General features: G+C 39.7%; 1 protein-coding gene across 5 annotated transcripts in view; it reads left to right on the top strand.

The window, feature by feature from the left end:
* ARMC8 (armadillo repeat containing 8) overlaps positions 1–18,611 on the top strand; it is a 56,269-nt gene that overhangs the window by 28,590 nt on the left and 9,068 nt on the right. For 3 of the 5 annotated variants that reach the window (XM_035132693.3, XM_035132690.3, XM_088669720.1), the window contains 11 exons: positions 796–888; positions 3,992–4,051; positions 10,113–10,193; positions 12,930–13,005; positions 13,114–13,204; positions 14,508–14,568; positions 15,352–15,552; positions 16,074–16,169; positions 16,711–16,793; positions 17,213–17,294; positions 18,151–18,237. In XM_035132693.3, the coding sequence (XP_034988584.1) occupies positions 796–888; positions 3,992–4,051; positions 10,113–10,193; positions 12,930–13,005; positions 13,114–13,204; positions 14,508–14,568; positions 15,352–15,552; positions 16,074–16,169; positions 16,711–16,793; positions 17,213–17,294; positions 18,151–18,237 (1,011 nt within the window). The remainder of the gene's footprint in view (positions 1–795; positions 889–3,991; positions 4,052–10,112; positions 10,194–12,929; positions 13,006–13,113; positions 13,205–14,507; positions 14,569–15,351; positions 15,553–16,073; positions 16,170–16,710; positions 16,794–17,212; positions 17,295–18,150; positions 18,238–18,611) is intronic. The other 2 variants (XM_088669721.1, XM_035132691.3) reach the window with 1 other exon arrangement.

Below are 18,611 nucleotides of genomic sequence, written 5' to 3'. Positions count from 1 at the left end.
GCCGGTCGGGGTGTGACGCAGGCGGGAGCGCACCATCGCGCAGGGGCTGAACTGGCAGCCCCTACGCGATGGTACAGTCGGGCAGCCCACAACCCCACCTCCGACGCAAGCGCGGAAGTGGCTTTGTGTGGCTATATGCCCTCCTTCCCCAGAATAAAGACTCATGACACAAGGTTTAAGATTTAATTAATTGGGTGGTTAAGGCCACAACTTTATTAAATATGCGTGTAGAGCGGAATTGGCTTAGGCGTTGGAACCTAACAGACTATATCCGACTCCAACCCGTGTGTTGAAGTCTGTGAGAAGTTAACCACCAGAAAGGAGCCCTGCGACGTAGATCTACTAGAGCTCCTCCTGTGGCAGAGCTGAAATGTCAGTATTCTGAGACTGTTACTGTATTTTCTGTTATCTCTAGATTTATTCTGAACAATGTCACAGCTGTATAGATTTCAAAAATCACTGGTTAGAGATGGTCAGTTATGAATATATTAAAAACTTCATCATTATAAGGCTCCAAGCTGTTTGTTTCCTTGTGAATCTCAATAGAAAAAGGGAATAGCCCAGTGCAGGCACCCCCAAACTTCGGCCCTCCAGATGTTTTGGACTAAAATTCCCATCATCCCTGACCACTGGTCCTGTTAGCTAGGGATCATGGGAGTTATAGGCCAAAACATCTGGAGGGCCGCAGTTTGGGGATGCCTGGCCCAGTGCATGTAGTGTGTATACACAATAACTGCTTGCTGGTGTTGAAAATTTTAGATGGTAATGCTCAGCTTTCTCTCCTGACTCTTTTAGGATGCTACAGTTATTCCCCACCTCATGGCACTGCTCAGTAGGTCTCGATATACTCAAGAATACATATGTCAGATCTTCTCACATTGCTGCAAAGTAAGAAAGGAGCATGAAACATTCTACAGGGGTCTGTAAAACCAAGTATTCCCTTTTGGTGGGCTTTAAAAATACTGTTTTGGTATCTTAACTGTGTTATGAACCACTCCTTAATTTTTCGCTCTGTAGAACAGTTAAACTGCCTTGAATAAGATCAAAGGAACAGGCTATCATGGACCAATTTTTGACAGTATTTGAGAACTTGTATATATTTCAGATTTAACCAACCATAGCTTTATTTCTGTTTACAAACTTCTCTCTGTTTGCGTGTGTCTGTCTGTCTATCTTTTAAGAAATTGATTGCCTGAAAATTGGCAGTTATTATCTGAGAAATTATGTGGTACATGCTTCAAACCTCATTTTCACAGTCCAAAATCTTAACAATATAAATACTTTTCTGGAGAGTTGTTCCTACTCTGTCGGCTCTTCTGTAGGTGTTATCTCATCTGTTTATCCAGTATTTGACACCTACAAATGTGTGACAGATGTAGCCATTGTCCCAAGGTTTCTGAGTAAAGTGACACAACCATGCCTAACTATTCTTGCTCCACCCTGGTTTAAAACTTGGGCTGTTATCTTTGAGTCCTTTTCTTTCCCATCTCTGTCCTATAAAGGCTATGATGCTCATCGTTCACCCTGCAATTTCCTATGCCCTGCTTGTGTCTGGAACTAGTGCAGGTTATCTGGTATCTGAAGAAGTGTGCATGCACACTTCTTGTGTCTGGAACTAGTGCAGGTTATCTGGTATCTGAAGAACTGTGCATGCACACTTCTTGTGTCTGGAACTAGTGCAGGTTATCTGGTATCTGAAGAAGTGTGCATGCACACGAAAGCTCATACCAAAATATAAACTTAGTTGGTCTTTAAGGTGCTACTGAAGGAATTTTTTTATTTTGCTTCGACTCAGACCAACACGGCTACCTACCTGTAACTAGTGCAGGTTGTGATTAGGGCAACTCGGATGAACTCACCAAGCTCTGAAAAGCCCATGCTTGATGCTGAAGATAAATTATTGCATTGAGTCTGAGGTGGAACAGAAGATTTGACAATCCTGAAATCTCAAATTGCACCACTGTTCCTCTTCATATGCATTCAGAACCAGATTAATTTTGGAAGAGGCAATCCTAAATCCACAGTTGTGACAAAACTAGGCAAGTAGGGTGCATTCAAATGCATGATTTCACTGGTGCAGTCTGAAGTCGTATCATGGAGGCAGAACATTACAACCCCTTGCTATTTCTGCATGCCTATATCAGCCCGTTTTGTGTGACAGATACAAAATGTCCTGCTGTTCAGGGTCTTGTGCAATTATAGCTCAAACAGATGCAAAGGTTACAGAGCGCAAATAAACTGTAGCAGCTGATGTCTGACTGGAACACGAATTAAGTATATTTTCAAGGAATGTGTATCGTATTAGAAATGAGTCTGTTTGAGTTGCTACTCCCAAATTACCAGGGTCAAGTTTTCCATATATTGTCTGGCAGTTGAATAGAAGTTACTTCCTGAAATAGCTGGCTTCACAAATATAACTTTTATTAAAAAAATGTGTATGCTGTTGTTCAGAGCTAATTGATTAGAAAATGCTTCCTAAAAGGTTTACCCAAAACATTGGCAAATGAGATAATTTATTGTGACATTTTGAAAGCTGAGTAAGAATGATCAAAATACAATTTTAGCACTCTAAATATTATGTTTTGGCATATAGATTATGTTAGCACAAAAAAGTAGTAAATTGATAAGGTCATACAGAAAATTGATAAGGTCATACAGAAAATTGCAAGAGTTACAATATACCATTTTAAAGTTTCCAGAAATATTATGAGAATGATGGGGAAAGTCAGCTTATCTGTTTTTAGTATCTTGCAGTTTATCAAGGTCCCCCCCCCCATTTTTATTCTGCAACTATGCTCTCCAGAGTTTCAGAAACAGTTCAAGACAGTATATTTGGACAGACTGTCAAGCAGCTGGTGATTGTGCTGTTATAATGCATAACATTTATTTAGCATTTAGAGTCTCCAAATTTCATTTACATTGTATTCCTTACAATAGAAGTATTGTAGTAAGGTATTTTCCCTATGTTGCAAATTGGGGGCTGAAGTGGATAAACTACAGTGGTACCTCGACTTACGAAGACGATCCGTAAGTCGAGGTTTTCGGATGACAAAGTGCCACTTCTGTGCATGTGGTGTGTGCGCCGAAAAGACTTCCGGGGTTGTTGACTTCGGAAGTCAAAACCTTCAGATGTCGAGGTATGACTGTAGTTTGCTTAATACGGTATAGAGTCTCTTATGTTTTTACTAAAACCATGAAATCATTTGAAATCAATTGCAAAATTGTAGGGTAATGCCAATTATCTTATTGAACCTTCAGTAGACTACACATGCAAATCTACATCTGAGTAATTACAGATTGGGGATACTAACAAAAGATTTTAAAACTGAGCAATAGAATTTGCACAAAAACCTGACGATAGGCAACCAATTTATACTTGTATTTTACTAGTGAAGAACATTGAGGCTGAAATATAGTAATCCATTAGTGCTAACCAAGTCATTGTAGAGAATTTTGTTATTTAAAAGTCTTCTTTTTTATCTCTTGAGAAATGTATTATTATTGCATTTGTTTGTCATTGTATGCAAACAAAAGTCTCAAAGTGACATAACAACAAATTTTAATACAAACAGTAGAATAAGGAGGACAAAATTCTACCTCACCCACAGATCTACCAGTTTATTCCAATCTACCTTTTGCTAATCCCCGATTCGGGACCCTTTACACTAAAGCTAGGTGTTTTTTTTAAATATCCTACTCAGTTTCATAGCCTTTACACTAGTTTTCAATCACTCTGTGCATCTGATTTTTTAAATTTATGTACTCTTTTTCTATAGAAATGTGTTTCTGTCTTGTATATTCAGTAGTAGTTCCTGAATGCACACTGGGGCCTAGATTGGTCCACTGTATAAAATACTGGGCATAGATCCATCTGGGGGCGGGGTGGGGTGGGGGAGGGAGTTAGGCCCACAGTACTCAGATAAGTTGCAGGTTAAAAAGGAGAAAATGATACTTGACTTTAATTTTATATCTTTTAATATCTGTTCTTCAGCTCCGACACTGGCATAGCTGCGGCTTTAAATCCTCGCCTCAGCCACTTCTATGTGCCAATGTAAGTTTTTTTTTCTCCTTCAAAATGGTATATTAATTGCATTTTAACTAAACAAATTGTCAGTGTTAGTAGCTGAAGTCTGTCTTAAAAGTCCAGATTCTTAACAGCTGTTAATTTGGTTACTTGTTGCATAATGTCAGATTTTTACTTGAGCCAGATTTTGTGTATATATTTTATTGGCTAATTTAGTCATATATTTTTTAATAGTAAGAGAAAAGTTTTCTGCTCTGATTTGGAGCCACCAGCCTTCTGAGAGGATTGTGGCAGAAACAACACTATTGAGTGGTAAATGAAGTAGTGCTGTTTTTTGTAGTATGGATGTTGATGTTCATAGCACCAGAAGAGTACAAATAGCCATAAGTCCAAATTGTCAACCTCAAGCCAAGGCTCTCCAGCTATCAACTCCCTACACAATGTACTGTAAATAGAGCAGAACTTTACATCACTCCATAGGTGTCTACAGAAGATGGCTTTGAGTGACTCAGTCAGTTGAACCTAATTGCACATTAGAGCAGAATTGGGGTGGGAGGGTTTAGTAGTCATCTGGCCAGGGAAGAAACTCTTCCCTTACTCCCAGTATGAGAATCCATTAGACTCTGAACACAAAGCAGAACCGAGGAAACAAACATCATCAACTTACTCTAAAGTTTTAATCTTTTTGTTGTTGTGAGAGGGACAATCGTTGTAGGTGGCAAAAATAAACTCTGGTGGAAACTGGTGGAAACTCTGCACTAGTCTAATTTGACTATAAGCATGCATTGTTTAAAGTAACATAATTAGTGCCTTGATTTCAGATGGGGTGAATAGGTATTTTACCTTGTCTTTCTGAAATCTAATTGTTTATCTGTATCATAAAAATTTGGACTAGGTTTTTTTTTTTTTAAAAAATATATTTTTATTAATTTTCCAATTAAAACCAATTATATCACATTCATTATTTCAAATTATACACATATATATACCAATCAAACCGAATGTTATGCCAAATCATCTAGAGAATTTTTTTTTTGGGTTCCCATGCTTCAAGAAATTGGGGATTCCTCGCAACCGTCCACTGCCGTCTTTTTTCTAAAGTTCAAATCGTCTCTCCAAGTTCATAATAATCCAGATCTTCCCCTTACAGTCACATAGATGTTTTCCACTTTCAACCGATTGTTTCCCAGCTGCTGAGATAAATATCAAACAAGGTTTCACAGATGTTCTTTCTCCTGTGTGGGTTAATCAGTCAAGCCTCCCCATAAATCTTCTTAGTCTGGAGCTCCCTGTTGCGTCGAAGCAGCGCCATCTTAAAAAGCTCAAATCACTTTCGTTTTCTCTCATAGCCATGTAGATTAACGATCTTTATAAAATTTACAGCTTTTCCAGGCAGAAGACTCAAACATCAAACCATAAACTCTTGGTAAATTAATGGATCTCCTTGCCCTATAGCTGAACTTAGCTTCAGGTCGCTGCTCCAATTCAAAATGCGTCATAAATCCTCCGAACGCGTCAAGGACTCCTTCCGTCCGACTAGGGGGGGGGGCTTTTCTCATCGGCAACTCCACATCTTTAAAAAATATGCTCAGTAACAACAGTTTATAAAGTTCAACTCACACAGTCTTTTGCTTCTCTTTCACTCCAAACAAGCCAGGACATCGCGTCTGGGAAGGTACGAAGTAACTCATATGAAGAAAAAAAAAAAAAACTCACTTCCCTTATCGCTCCGTCCCCATCAATCCTTCTTCCAGATGAAATACAGCCTTTGACTCCTCTCCCTCAGCAGCATAAATTTCTCAGCAGTAAACAGCGCTTCTTCCCCTCCTTCTGAAGTATGTCCATAGATTTAAGCCTAATTATCTTCTTTAACCATGGAAATCCCCGCCATGCAGATTAGCGTCCGGGAGTCCTGGCCCTCGTAAGTGCTTTTCAGCCCAAGCTCCCCCCACTCCATAAACAGTCGGAGTGGGTCTGGGGGCATCGCGGGCCAGCGGCCCCTCTCCGTAACCCCCGGAGAGGGTAGGGGGTTGCCATTTACTCCCCTAGCAACCGCCAAATTCCTTACGAAGGTCAGAGGGATGGAAAACAGGTCCGCCATTCCTGCCGGCGGAAACCGGAACCTCAAAAATTTGGACTAGGTTTTAACCTGGCATATCTTTTATAATTTATGTATCTTACTTGACTACAAGTGATCACCAAGGAAGAACATAGTTAGGGAGAAGCTTTTTTTGTGAAAGTCCAGCCATAGGCTTACAACCTACCTGTTTTATAAGATACTCTAGGATGAGGTTGAAGGAATAGACAGGAAAGATAAAGTAGCCAAACAACATTTTTTTTCTTTTTAAGCAGCCACCACCACCATATTGGAATTGCGTATCTTTTCGTTTCTGATATTTATTGCAACAAAACAAATTGGGTGAAAAGATGACTAGTATGTTTGAGACCATGTTTTTCAAATGCAATTTGTATAATTTTTTTTGTATAAATTTATATTTTTTAACTTTTTCATGATCTTTACAATATCTAAAACACCGACTTGTTGAGGGGAGGGAGAGAAAGGAAATACATGAAGCCATTATTAAAAGGCTGGGTTGGAAATAAAGTTGGAAATGGGTTCCGGTTTCCGCCTGCAGGAATGGCGGACCTGTTTTCCATCTCTCTGACCTTTGTAAGGAATTTGGCGGTTGCTAGGGGAGTAAATGGCAACCCCCTACCCTCTCCGGGGGTTACGGAGAGGGGCCGCTGGCCCGCGATGCCCCCAGACCCACTCCGACTGTTTTTGGAGTGGGGGGAGCTTGGGCTGAGCACTTACGAGGGCCAGGACTCCCGGACGCTAATCTGCATGGCGGGGATTTCCATGGTTAAAGAAGATAATTAGGCTTAAATCTATGGACATACTTCAGAAGGAGGGGAAGAAGCGCTGTTTACTGCTGAGAAATTTATGCTGCTGAAAGGAGAGGAGTCAAAGATTGTACTGCATCTGGAAGAAGGATTGATGGGGACGGAGCGATAAGGGAAGCGAGTTTTTATTTTTATTTTCCTTCATATTGTTGCCTCGTACCTTCCCGGACGCGATGTCCTGGCTTGTTTGGAGTGAAAGAGAAGCAAAAGACTGTGTGAGTTGAACTTTATAACTGTTGTTACTGAGCATATTTTTTTAAAGATGTGGAGTTGCCGATGAGAAAAGCCTCCCCCTAGTCGGGCGGAAGGAGTTCTGGACGCGCTCGGAGGATTTATGAGTTGTGACGCACTTTAAATTGGAGCAGCGACCTGAAGCTAAGTTCAGCTATAGGGCAAGGAGATCCATTAATTTACCAAGAGTTTATGGTTTGATGTTTGGGTCTCCTGCCTGAAAAAGCTGTAAATTCTATAATGATCGTGAATCTTCATGGCTATGAGAGAAGCGAAAGTGATTTGAGCTTTTTGAGATGGCGCTGCTTCGGGCTGCTTCGACGCAACAAGGAGCTCCATTAAGAAGATTTATGGGGAGGCTGGACTGATTAACTCACACAGGAGAAAGAACATCTGTGAAACTTTGTTTGATATTTATCTCAGCGGCTGGGAAACAATCGGATGAAAGTGGAAAACATCTATGTGACTGTAAGGGGAAGATCTGGATTATTATGAACTTGGAGGACGATTTGAACTTTAGAAAAAAGACGGCAGTGGACAGTTGCGAGGAATTCCCAATTTCTTGAAGCATGGGAACCCAAATAAAAAATTCTTTAGATGATTTGGCATAACATTCGGTTTGATTGATATATATATGTGTATAATTTGAAATATTGAATGTGATATAATTGGTTTTAATTGGAAAATTAATAAAAATATTTTTTTTTAAAAAAAGGAAATAAAGTTGGAAATGAACAAAACAGGCACATATAAAATGCCACAGATAAGTAAAATATCATAGGGAAGAGAATAAAAACAGCAAATGAACAACACTATACTTTAATTATACTCAAATATATTGGGATTTCTTGTGACTCTTCCTTTTTTCATGTCTTCCTATTTCAATTGGTAGGCAGGATATTTCCTGCACAGTTTAAACTCTGTTACAGGCATCCCATTCTATGATATTAGATGTAAGAGATACGTGAGAAGAATGATTATTGCCTGTGCCTTTGTGGGGGGTAGGTTTATTAAACTATCTGACTTTTTTGGGGGGGAATTGCAAATTATGAACCTTCTTAAGCATTTTTCAGGGGAAAGGCAGGATACAAATGCTTTAATATTCCCAGTATATGCCTGTCCGTCCTTGTTCCTTGCTGCTTCTCTGTCAGCTCAAAGACTTTCTTTTCTCACATTCCCACAAAGTTCGTGCAATCTGTGTTCCTTTTTCCATCTTTTGGATTTAGCTTTCTTTTGCAGTATTTTTTGTCTCCAGTAGTCAGTTGTCTTTACTAACTTCATGAAGCTTGCTTAGACTATACATGGACATGTACCGTATTCTGCATCTATTTCCTCCAAAAATTGCACCCACTGCCAGACATCCCTCCTTTCCCTGAGCAGTTCAAGCCCATCCAGGAACTGATAAACTTTGTTGTGCAAAGTGCTTAGTAGTAATAGGGTTTCAGTAGAGTTGCCTACTGTTGGTCATGTTCAACCACAGTTTGGTATTTGAGAAATATTTCTTTAGGCTCTGATGCCCAGCTGTCATCCTCAAGAACTGCACAGCTTTAAAGGCTGGGAGCTTCAACTTTAGACACGAAAAATGGGAGTATTGTCACCTGTTCTGATATTGTTACTGTTACATTTGGGGGAGGGGAGCATTATCAGAAAGTAGAGACAAAAGAATTATGAAAATTGTCATTGAAGTTAGAATGATCAGCTGTCCATTCGAGATGCACATCTTACAAAGCACTTTGGATCTCTTATTCAGTTTACAACTCCTAGTCTCCTGTACATTCTTGCATTACTAAATCAGGATATTAAAATGCAAGTAAGAAAATGGCCTGCGGGGTTCTAGAAGCTACCGGTATTCTGCTCACACAAAATATCATGTACTTAGAGTAAACCGCTAGGTACTGGTGCCTGCTCTAGGATATGCCGTGCCATCAAAAATTCTTTTTAACCACTAAAGCTAGAGTTGATTCCTGCAATGAAGGGAAAGTTGAGGGTTTAATTCTGTTGCAGCTTCAGATCTTAGGGTTCAAGGTACCTCAACATCACAGGAGGTGGTAATCCAGCGCACTGTACCGTGTGACATCTAATGTATGGGTTGGATCCAGAGAATGAAGGGCCACTTGCACAGTTCGTCTTTTCTGGCTCCCTTCCCCTCCACTCCTTGTGCTCGCCCGAAGCCACTCTGTAGCATGGGATAGATAATGGGGGGACGGGGACGTCTACAATGGAAGGGAAAACTAGAAGAATTTGGCAGGGCTGTCTTGTCAGAATGGCAGCACTTTGTTCAAGACAACTTTGGATTCAAGCCTGGATTTTTATCAGAAGCTTGATATTTTGCTGCCTGTCTTTTAAAAATACAAAAAATTGAATAATTTATAGTGCCTGATTAAAAAGAAAATAAATGTTTTCTGAATCTAATATGAAGAACAGCAGAATTTTGATGAATGAAATTCATTACAGCTAAACTGCACATTGCATTAAATGTGCAGTTTTGGTATGTGTCTCAGGTTTTTTCTTTTTAAATTAGCAGTTACCACAGCTTTTCTACTGGAGGCCACCACCACCCAGCTGCCATGTAGCTACTTTTCCATAGCAAATTACAGCTGGGGGGGGGGCAGTTTCCTGAGATATTGGTGGAGGGTTAAACATTTCCCTGCAGTTCTGGCCCACTGCCCCCCTCAAATTGGCTGCTACTTTATATGGAAAAGCAGCACAACAGAAAACTATGCATCTTAGCCCTTACTGGAGTTGCTAGATTCTTTCTTAAAAATTTAGCTTGACTCTCTTTTGGTCGCAATTTTGGAAGATGCTGTAAAAATCCAGTCTATTCTTAACTTGGAATGTACAATAATAAACTTGGAAAATGAGTAATCTTTCAATTTAGTATGCATTATGTACAGTAAATTATCTCTTCTCCCTTTACATTTAAGGAGCAATGGCTTTTTTCCTTTTTTAATAGGGTCCAGACCATCAGACAGTCCTATTTAACCATGGAGCAGTGCAGAATATTGCTCACCTGTTAACTTCTACATCTTATAAAGTAAGGCATTAATATAACCTCTATTCTGTAAAGTAAGCCATTAGTTTGAATCTTGATGCAGCATCATTGCTGGAGTGAAGAAGTACCGTATATAAGACGGCGTATAAGACGACTGGGTGTATAAGACAACCCCCAACTTTTCCAGTTAAAATATAGAGTTTGGGATATACTCGCCGTATAAGAAATGCGACCCAGCGTATAAGACGACCCCCCCTCCGACTTTTCAGAAGATTTTCTTGGGTTAAAAAGTAGTCTTATACGCAGGAATATACAGTAAGTGCAACAGAAGCTGCTGTTTCACTGCTTCAAGTGCTTCACTCTTTGCAATGTGTGTACAGATATGGGGAAACACCACAAAGCATATTTTCCTATAAAAGGGCTCTTCTGTTGTATACTTGAGATGCATAAAAAAGGAAGAAAGTGGGAGAGTAGAAGGGAACATGATAGAAAGGGGTAGAGGAAAGTGAAGTTGAAGAAATCTCTGATGGCATCTTCCTGGCTACATCATTCCTGTCATGAAGTAGCATGCTTAATCATTACTTAATTGTTTTGTTATTCTCCTAATACCAACCACTTGCAACAAATTTAAAATGTAGAAATGTTTAAAATGGCTATAAGCAATTAACCTTGTGACATTGAAAAGGACACCAACCTCAAAAAAGAAAACGAAAATAAGATGAACTACTCAGAACATCACCAACAAAGAAACCATGGCAAACCAGGTCGTCTTACTCCATCAGGTGCCCTGGGAGAGGATAGTTTTAATGGGCACTGGTAATTAGTGCCTGAAACTTCAAATTACAAATTAATTATATGGCAGAAATGGCCAATGGCAGAATTAAGAAGAGATTCAAACAATTAAATTTTTCAAAGCAAAATGAATACTGAGTTGAGTCATTTCTACCTTCAATTAATAACATTAACTTTGGCCCAAGACGACTACTTAGTACATAAAAGGTAAAGGGTAAAGGGACCCCTGACCATTAGGTCCAGTCGTGACCGACTCTGGGGTTGCGCGCTCATCTCGCATTATTGGCCGAGGGAGCCGGCGTATAGCTTCCAGGTCATGTGGCTAGCATGACAAAGCCGCTTCTGGCAAACCAGAGCAGCACATGGAAACGCCGTTTACCTTCCCGCTGTAGCGGTTCCTATTTATCTACTTGCATTTTGACGTGCTTTCGAACTGCTAGGTTGGCAGGAGCTGGGACCAAGCAACGGGAGCTCACCCCATCACAGGGATTCGAACCGCCGACCTTCTGATCAGCAAGCCCTAGGCTCAGTGGTTTAACCACAGCGCCACCTGGGTCCCTATAACTTAGTACATAACATGAAGTAATAAAAGAAAACTAGACCTCCTCAAAGTTAACTTTCTGAAACATAGAAAATAAGGTTGTACTTTATCAAATTCAAGTATTTATGTTTAATATTTAGGGAAATGGAGGAAGGGGATTGAAAGTAACTGCACAGGGAGAACTCTGTATCTGGCATCTCCCAGCACATCATTCTGTAGGAAGGTCTTGATTTGCTTCCCCTGGTCAGTTTTAAAATTAACCTGTAAAAATTATATTAATTACTTAGATATCTATTCGTGATGCTTGAATATGTCATCTAGAATAGTTCTGGATCATGCTCCTAGCATGGAACCTGGTACATGTCAGATATTATTGGGGAAGTGCTATGATGAAGAGGCCTCTGGTTGTTTTGGTAGCAAGTGAAGTAAAAGACTGGCCTGAGACACTGAATAGCCACTCCCAATCAGAATTGCCAATACTAGGCTAGATGGACAAGTATAAAGGACTTAGTAGAAAGTAGCTTCCTATGATCTTTTTGAACCGGCCAAATCTGCTTTATACAAAGTTCATTGGCAACTCTGATTTTATCTGTAAATTGAGTATAAGGATGTGAGGACCTGTGCTACAAATTGTATAATAAATATTCACTGGATAAATCACTGGATACAAATGCTCTGCAAGTTCCAAATATTAAGGCTTCCATTGCATTCTTTCGTAATGGAACATCCTGTAGTTTTAATCAGAAATATATCTGTTCAGTGCAGTTAGACGTTGACTTGTAGAATTACAGTTGCCTGAAACTGGGGTTTCCTGATAGCTCTGGAAAGTGAAAATCCCCTGTGTGCTTAGGTTTATATTAATTGGCAGTGAGAAACCTTGTGGGCATTTTATTTTGACTCATTATAAGTAGCCAAAGGTCGTTTCTCAAATTAGGCTGCACTGAGTCTGTTTACATTATGTGGGGAAGTAACTTCCCGAGTATCAAATGCAATTATGATGCAAGGGAGGGTACAGAGTCAAAGAAGAAGCTGATTGACAAGCCCTTGCAGCATGTCAAATGGAAGGGAGGAGAATGAAGAACGTGGGACTGGCAGTATTAACTCTTGTTCAGCAAAAAGGAGACTCGTTCGTTATACTGATTGGAAAGGAAGCAGGGAGACGTGGGTGAGCACTCATTCTGCACAAACTAGAGTGCACAAAAGTTTCAGAGTGAAGGAGAAGATGACTTCTGCTCTAGTGATGATTCAGATTCTGTTTTGGCAGGGCTACCTCCCAGTTTGAGAACTGTGGCTCAGTCTAATCACTTAGCCCTCCTAGCTTTTTTAAAGGACTTCCTCCGTATTTGCACCACATTTTCCGTGGACTTCTGACAAATCTTTAAGTGATAGTAGCTTTGACTGACCTTACATAAAACATAAATTTATAAATGTGTGTTTTTATACAGGTTCGAATGCAAGCACTGAAATGCTTTGCAGTTCTTGCCTTTGAAAACCCCCAGGTATCATTGACTCTCGTAAATGGTAAGCTGAGCACTTTGCTGTCAATATACAGATTCACAAAGTAATTGCAATTTTGCTAAGTAATTACAATTTAGTTAATTCCTGACACTTCAATTTTCTCATTTTCAGTGTTGGTGGATGGGGAACTATTACCACAGATTTTTGTGAAGATGTTACAAAGAGACAAGCCTATTGAAATGCAGCTCACATCAGCCAAATGGTAATATTCTTTAGGCTCAAGAAGGAGTAACACTTTAAATCAGGCTACCTCAACCTCAGCCCTCCAGATGTTTTGAGACTACAATTCCCATCATCCCTGACCACTGGTCCTGCTAGCTAGGGATCATGGGAGTTGTAGGCCAAAACCACCTGGAGGGCCAAGGTTGAGGAAGCCTGCTTTAAATGCTACACATGTTTACTTGTTGCAATAAATTATGAATACACAATTGTGCCAACCCATACAGCAAATTAGCAAAATCAAAGGGTTGTATTCAATACTGCGTAAGCAGGCTTCCACTCTCACCGTGGGACTGCTCAAGAGGGTCCTCCAAGCCTCTGGAGTAGATAAGGGCGTGAAGGAGTGCTGAAGGTGGGCAGGAGAGAAGGTGGGCAGGAGAGAAAGGGAAAGACTTACTTTGCAAGCAGAATTATGTTCTGCTCACACAACAGCAGCATTAAATACCTGGGCATGCACCTAATGTGAAGGTTGCAGATGTTGCTTGTTGTCTAAATAGCCTGGTAGGAGTTGGTGATCTTGGTGCATGTTGGCACAATGACATGGGCAAATGTAGTTATGAGGCCCAGGAAGTGAACTTTAGATTGCTAGGTAGGATGCTGATGGTAACTTTCTCTGAAATGCTCCTGGATCCATGCACAGGTGCAATTTTTCTCCCTCTCATGACATTAAAACTCGGGGACATCTAATGAAGGTGAATGTTGCAAAGTCAGGACCAACAAAACAAAGTAGTACTTCACAGAGTGCATAGTTAAACTATGTAGTTGTGTCCACTTGATCACTCACACTACCAACATAGGCTCTTGCTCAGTGGTAGAGTAGAAGATTTACATGAAGAAAGTTCCATCTTCAGTAACTGGCATCTACAGTTAGAGGGGGTAATGGGAGTGGGCTGTCTCTGCCTAAAGCCCATTGGTAGTCAGAATAGACTGTACGGGCTAGATGAACAAATTTATAAGGCAGCTTCCTGTATTCCACTTTAGTTTACCTTTCCTCCCCACCAGCTTATATCTGCTCTAACAAGGGTCATGATACTTTTCTTCTGCTTTCTAGAGCTTTACTATTTCATTTGTTTTTAAAACGTATCCCCTTAACTGCTGAATGGTTCATCCAGCAATGAAACAAAACAAAATCTAAAATATACTTTATACTTCTGACAATATGGGTAAATTAGGTCTGTAGTTCTCTCTAAGGTAGTGTAAGCCTTCTAATGATTTTAAAAAAATATATCAATTCTCTGTATATATTACATGTGTCAGTTAATCAGCATTTTGATGTTTCATTGTAGCCTTACTTACATGTGCAGAGCTGGAGCAATTCACACTGATGATAACTGCATTGTGTTAAAGGTAAGTTGATGAAGCATACAGCTGTACTTAGACAAACTGTGTTTTGCACCTGCGTCTCGCCTAGGAATTTAGGAAGCACTAATAAAACTATTCTTACTTGGTGGTGATTAGCAGTTGCTAGTTTTTGGTAGTACAGTGGTACCTCGGGTTACAAACTTAATTCGTTCTGGAGATCCGTTCTTAATCCGAAACTGTTCTTAACCTGAGGTGCGCTTTTGCTAATGGGGCTAAAAGTAGATAAATCATGTTTTGTATCTGTTAATATTTAAGGTTTAGTACTTGTCTTGGTCTTGATTTTGTGAAGGCTCCCTGTAGGAGAGAGATTACCATGCATTCTGGTGTCACTTTATTTTTCAAAGTTATTGCAGGGGAAGTAGATTGTTTCAGTCCCTATGACCACTACCATAAGTGAATTATTGACCAGTTTGCTTTTGGATAACTTTGTTCCATCTTAGTGCTAAGTCAGTTGGCCTTTAAATCATGAAGCTGTGTAAACCTTGGCAAGTCTAAGTGGATATTAGACAGTTAATTTGTTTGCAGGTTCCTAGCTGCAAATAAATTTGTATTTGTACAAGTTGCTTTGATGGTGCAGGAACACTAATGGCAGTGGCTATTTTAAATTTCGCATTTGTACAGAGACTTGTCTAGATCTCTGAGAAGATCTGTGCTTAGAAAATGTCTTTTTTATCTGAAAGTTGATCTAAATGACAAACCTAACAAATTTCAAAAGCATGCATAGATGAATTACTTCAAAAAAATAATCATAGTTTTTGTACTTTCCAGACACTACCATGTTTGGCGCGGATGTGTAGTAAGGAGAGGCTACTAGAGGAGAGAGTAGATGGAGCAGAAACTCTTGCCTATTTGATTGAAGCAGATATTGAACTACAAAGAATCGCCAGTATTACTGACCACCTTATTGCAATGCTTGCCGACTACTTCAAATATCCGAGTTCAGTGAGTGCCATCACTGATATAAAAAGGGTATGTCTTCAATAAACTCGGAAACTTCCCAAAAGTATGTGGGGAGATTGTGTGTGAAAGATTAAAATATATAGTCGATAAGCACCCAGTTCTCATTGATTGGCTAATAATTTGATGCAAGAAGGTATAAGACATCCCAGTTTTCTTTGTTGCTGTAATCAAATGCCTTTTTGTCTCGGTTGTTCGGTGTTGTAATTGGTACATTCTTTGTAAGATTCCAACTGGATCACTAAACAAAAGAGAATGAGTACTACTTGGGGCAAGACACAGAATACAGTGCCAGCTGTATAAACTGTGAATAGTATTCACTGATACAAACGCAGCAAACATTGACAGGTGCAAATATGACTCTAATAGGTGGTAGCGGAAGGGGCCTAAAAAGTATATTGCCCAAGGCTTGGGTTTATTTCACTCACTTATTATTTAGACATTGGAAAGTAGGCACTGTTCTATCAACAGCCAAAAGATTGCAATTTAAGTATAACTTGAATTTTATTTTTATTATTATTATTATTTAATAGCTTGATCATGACCTAAAGCATGCTCATGAACTGCGCCAGGCTGCATTCAAGCTCTATGCTGCACTTGGAGCGAATGATGAAGATATAAGAAAGAAGGTGAGTCTTGACGTGAATGTATTTTCCAGTACCAATAGCTTGCGGACAGGAAGTGGTATATTTCAATCAAAGCAGTTGCCCTGACCTTCCAGACAAGTACAGTGATTGTGTGTCCTTGGCAAAAGACTTAGTACGCTGAGATACAGGTTGGTGGTCTTCCTTTTTCTTTCTCTACCGAACTTGTTTTCCATCCTTAGTTGGTCAGACACCAGATTTTTTTGACCTTCAGACACTTTCGCAAGACACTATTTGCAGCATGAAGTTTTTCATATGAAAAGGTGATGGCTGAGAATATTCCAAAAAATATTGTGAAAATATTCTACATATTAAAATGCAAATCTGCATCACAAAGTGTCATTGTACAGGTGTGAAACATTTCCCCCAGAAATTTCTATTTTGTGAAAATAATTTTTTCCCCAGTTAACATTTTTATATGTTCTCTGTAGAGTTTAGAATATTGAGCTAAATGTATTAGATGCCATGTTCTGTTTAGGAGATTGAATTATTCTACTGCCCATGTTCCATGTAACTTTTCCCTCAGATAATTGAAACTGAAAATATGATGGATCGGATTGTAAATGGCTTGTCTGAATCTAGCATCAAGGTGCGCTTAGCTGCAGTCAGGTATGAAGTTACCTTATGTGAGTAGACTTACATCCAGGGTGTTTTGCCTTACTATTTTTCACTTCATTAACTAGGAAATACATTGATTTTAAAACACTTAATACTATAAATCCACAATAACTATGGCTTGAAACGGTTGGCTTCAGCACTAAACTTGTTGAAGTAGTATGGAAGAAGTGGACTTTCTTGCCCTTTCTTCTCTCTGTCTGCCACCCAAAAAGTCTTTCTTAAGGGTTGAGGAACCTGGCTGTAGTGGGTGTGAGGAAGGGGGAATTCCTGAAAATTGGGTGGCAACGGCTTCTGAAAACTGTGTTACTGCTGGTAAAAGTTGTCTCTGTCCTCACCCTATTGAACAGGGATCCTCTGAACCTTGGAAAAGGCTTCCTTGTAATTAATACTACATTTTTTTTCTTTTGCAGATGTTTGCACAGTTTGTCACGATCCGTGCAGCAGCTCCGAACTAGTTTCCAAGACCATGCTGTATGGAAACCTTTAATGAAGGTACATGTACGCTTGAAAAATAATTGTGTTTGTTATTCATTATTATATCAGTTGACAGCTTCAGAAGGGCTCACCGTCAACTGATTAACACTGACAGCAAGCCTTGCTTGCCACAGAACAATCAGGAGGGCACTTTACTATTATGTTATGAACAGTAAAAATGCTATATGTAAAACCAGGTAAAACAGTTCTGAAAAAGGAGTCAGAGGCTGCCTGCAAATCAAAGCATCCTTCTGAGAAAGCATATAGAAATAGCTTTTCTGAATTTGATGAAATCTGGACAATGACAGAGCTTGTATAACTGAAATTGGCAGTGGGGTCCATAAAACAGTGTTTTTCTACACTGCCATAATGGAATAAGCCTCCAGTGCATGTGTCACCACAAGCACTGTTGGTGGAAGGCAACCCTGGCCACAAGGGCACTGCCACATTCTGTGGTAGCTGCAGTTTTCAGACCAAATGTAAGGACAGGCCCACATAGAACACACTGCAATATTCCCATCACATAGTTACCAATGCATGGACTGCTACAGCCAAGTTATCCCTGTCCAGGAACAGTCATAACTGATGCTTCAGCCAAAGCTAGTTAAAAGCCGTCCTGGTCACCAAGGCTACTTGAGCCTCCAGTGACAATAATAGATCAAGGAGTACAGTATTCCCAGACTAACATACCTGAATCTTCAGGTGAGGTGCAGCCCTATCCAAAACAGATAACTTACCTATATTTCGGACAGTAGAACTACTCACTTGCAAGTCCCCCATCTTCTGAAGATTCAGCTTCAGTATATAAGCCCTTCATCCAGCCCACAATCAGGTCTAGACTATGTACTATAATAATAGTGTTGTTTTCCCTTAGGTTTTACAGAATGCTCCAGATGAAATCTTAGTGGTAGCATCTTCCACTCTATGCAATCTTCTCTTGGAATTTTCTCCAAGCAAAGAGGTTTGTTTTTTAACCAGAAAAATATATTGGTGTTATGTTCTTTTTATGATATAAAAAGTGTGTCCTGAATCAACAGGCACTGGACTGATGTGGATAGAGTTCTTTTTTGGGATTTGAAGTCTCTGTGGTCCTTTCCAGCTTTGATTTCCAACTATTTTTTTCTCAAAGCCCAGATTTATCAGGCTGTTCAGCACCTGGAATAATGCTGCTAAATATAATTTAATGGGTGATATGGCACAAGCTGAATGCTGTTCTCTTGTAGTCTACCCACCTGCTTCAGCTACATTTATATCATAAATGATATCCAGCATTAGCCATACTCTTCATAGGCCCATCAAAATAAATGAACTTAAAGTCGCTTAAATTTATTTATT

The sequence above is a fragment of the Zootoca vivipara genome, chromosome 5, assembly GCF_965207765.1.
Source record: "Zootoca vivipara chromosome 5, rZooViv2.hap1.1, whole genome shotgun sequence".
Lineage (NCBI taxonomy): Eukaryota > Metazoa > Chordata > Lepidosauria > Squamata > Lacertidae > Zootoca > Zootoca vivipara.
This window is presented reverse-complemented; position numbering and strand designations above follow the sequence as displayed.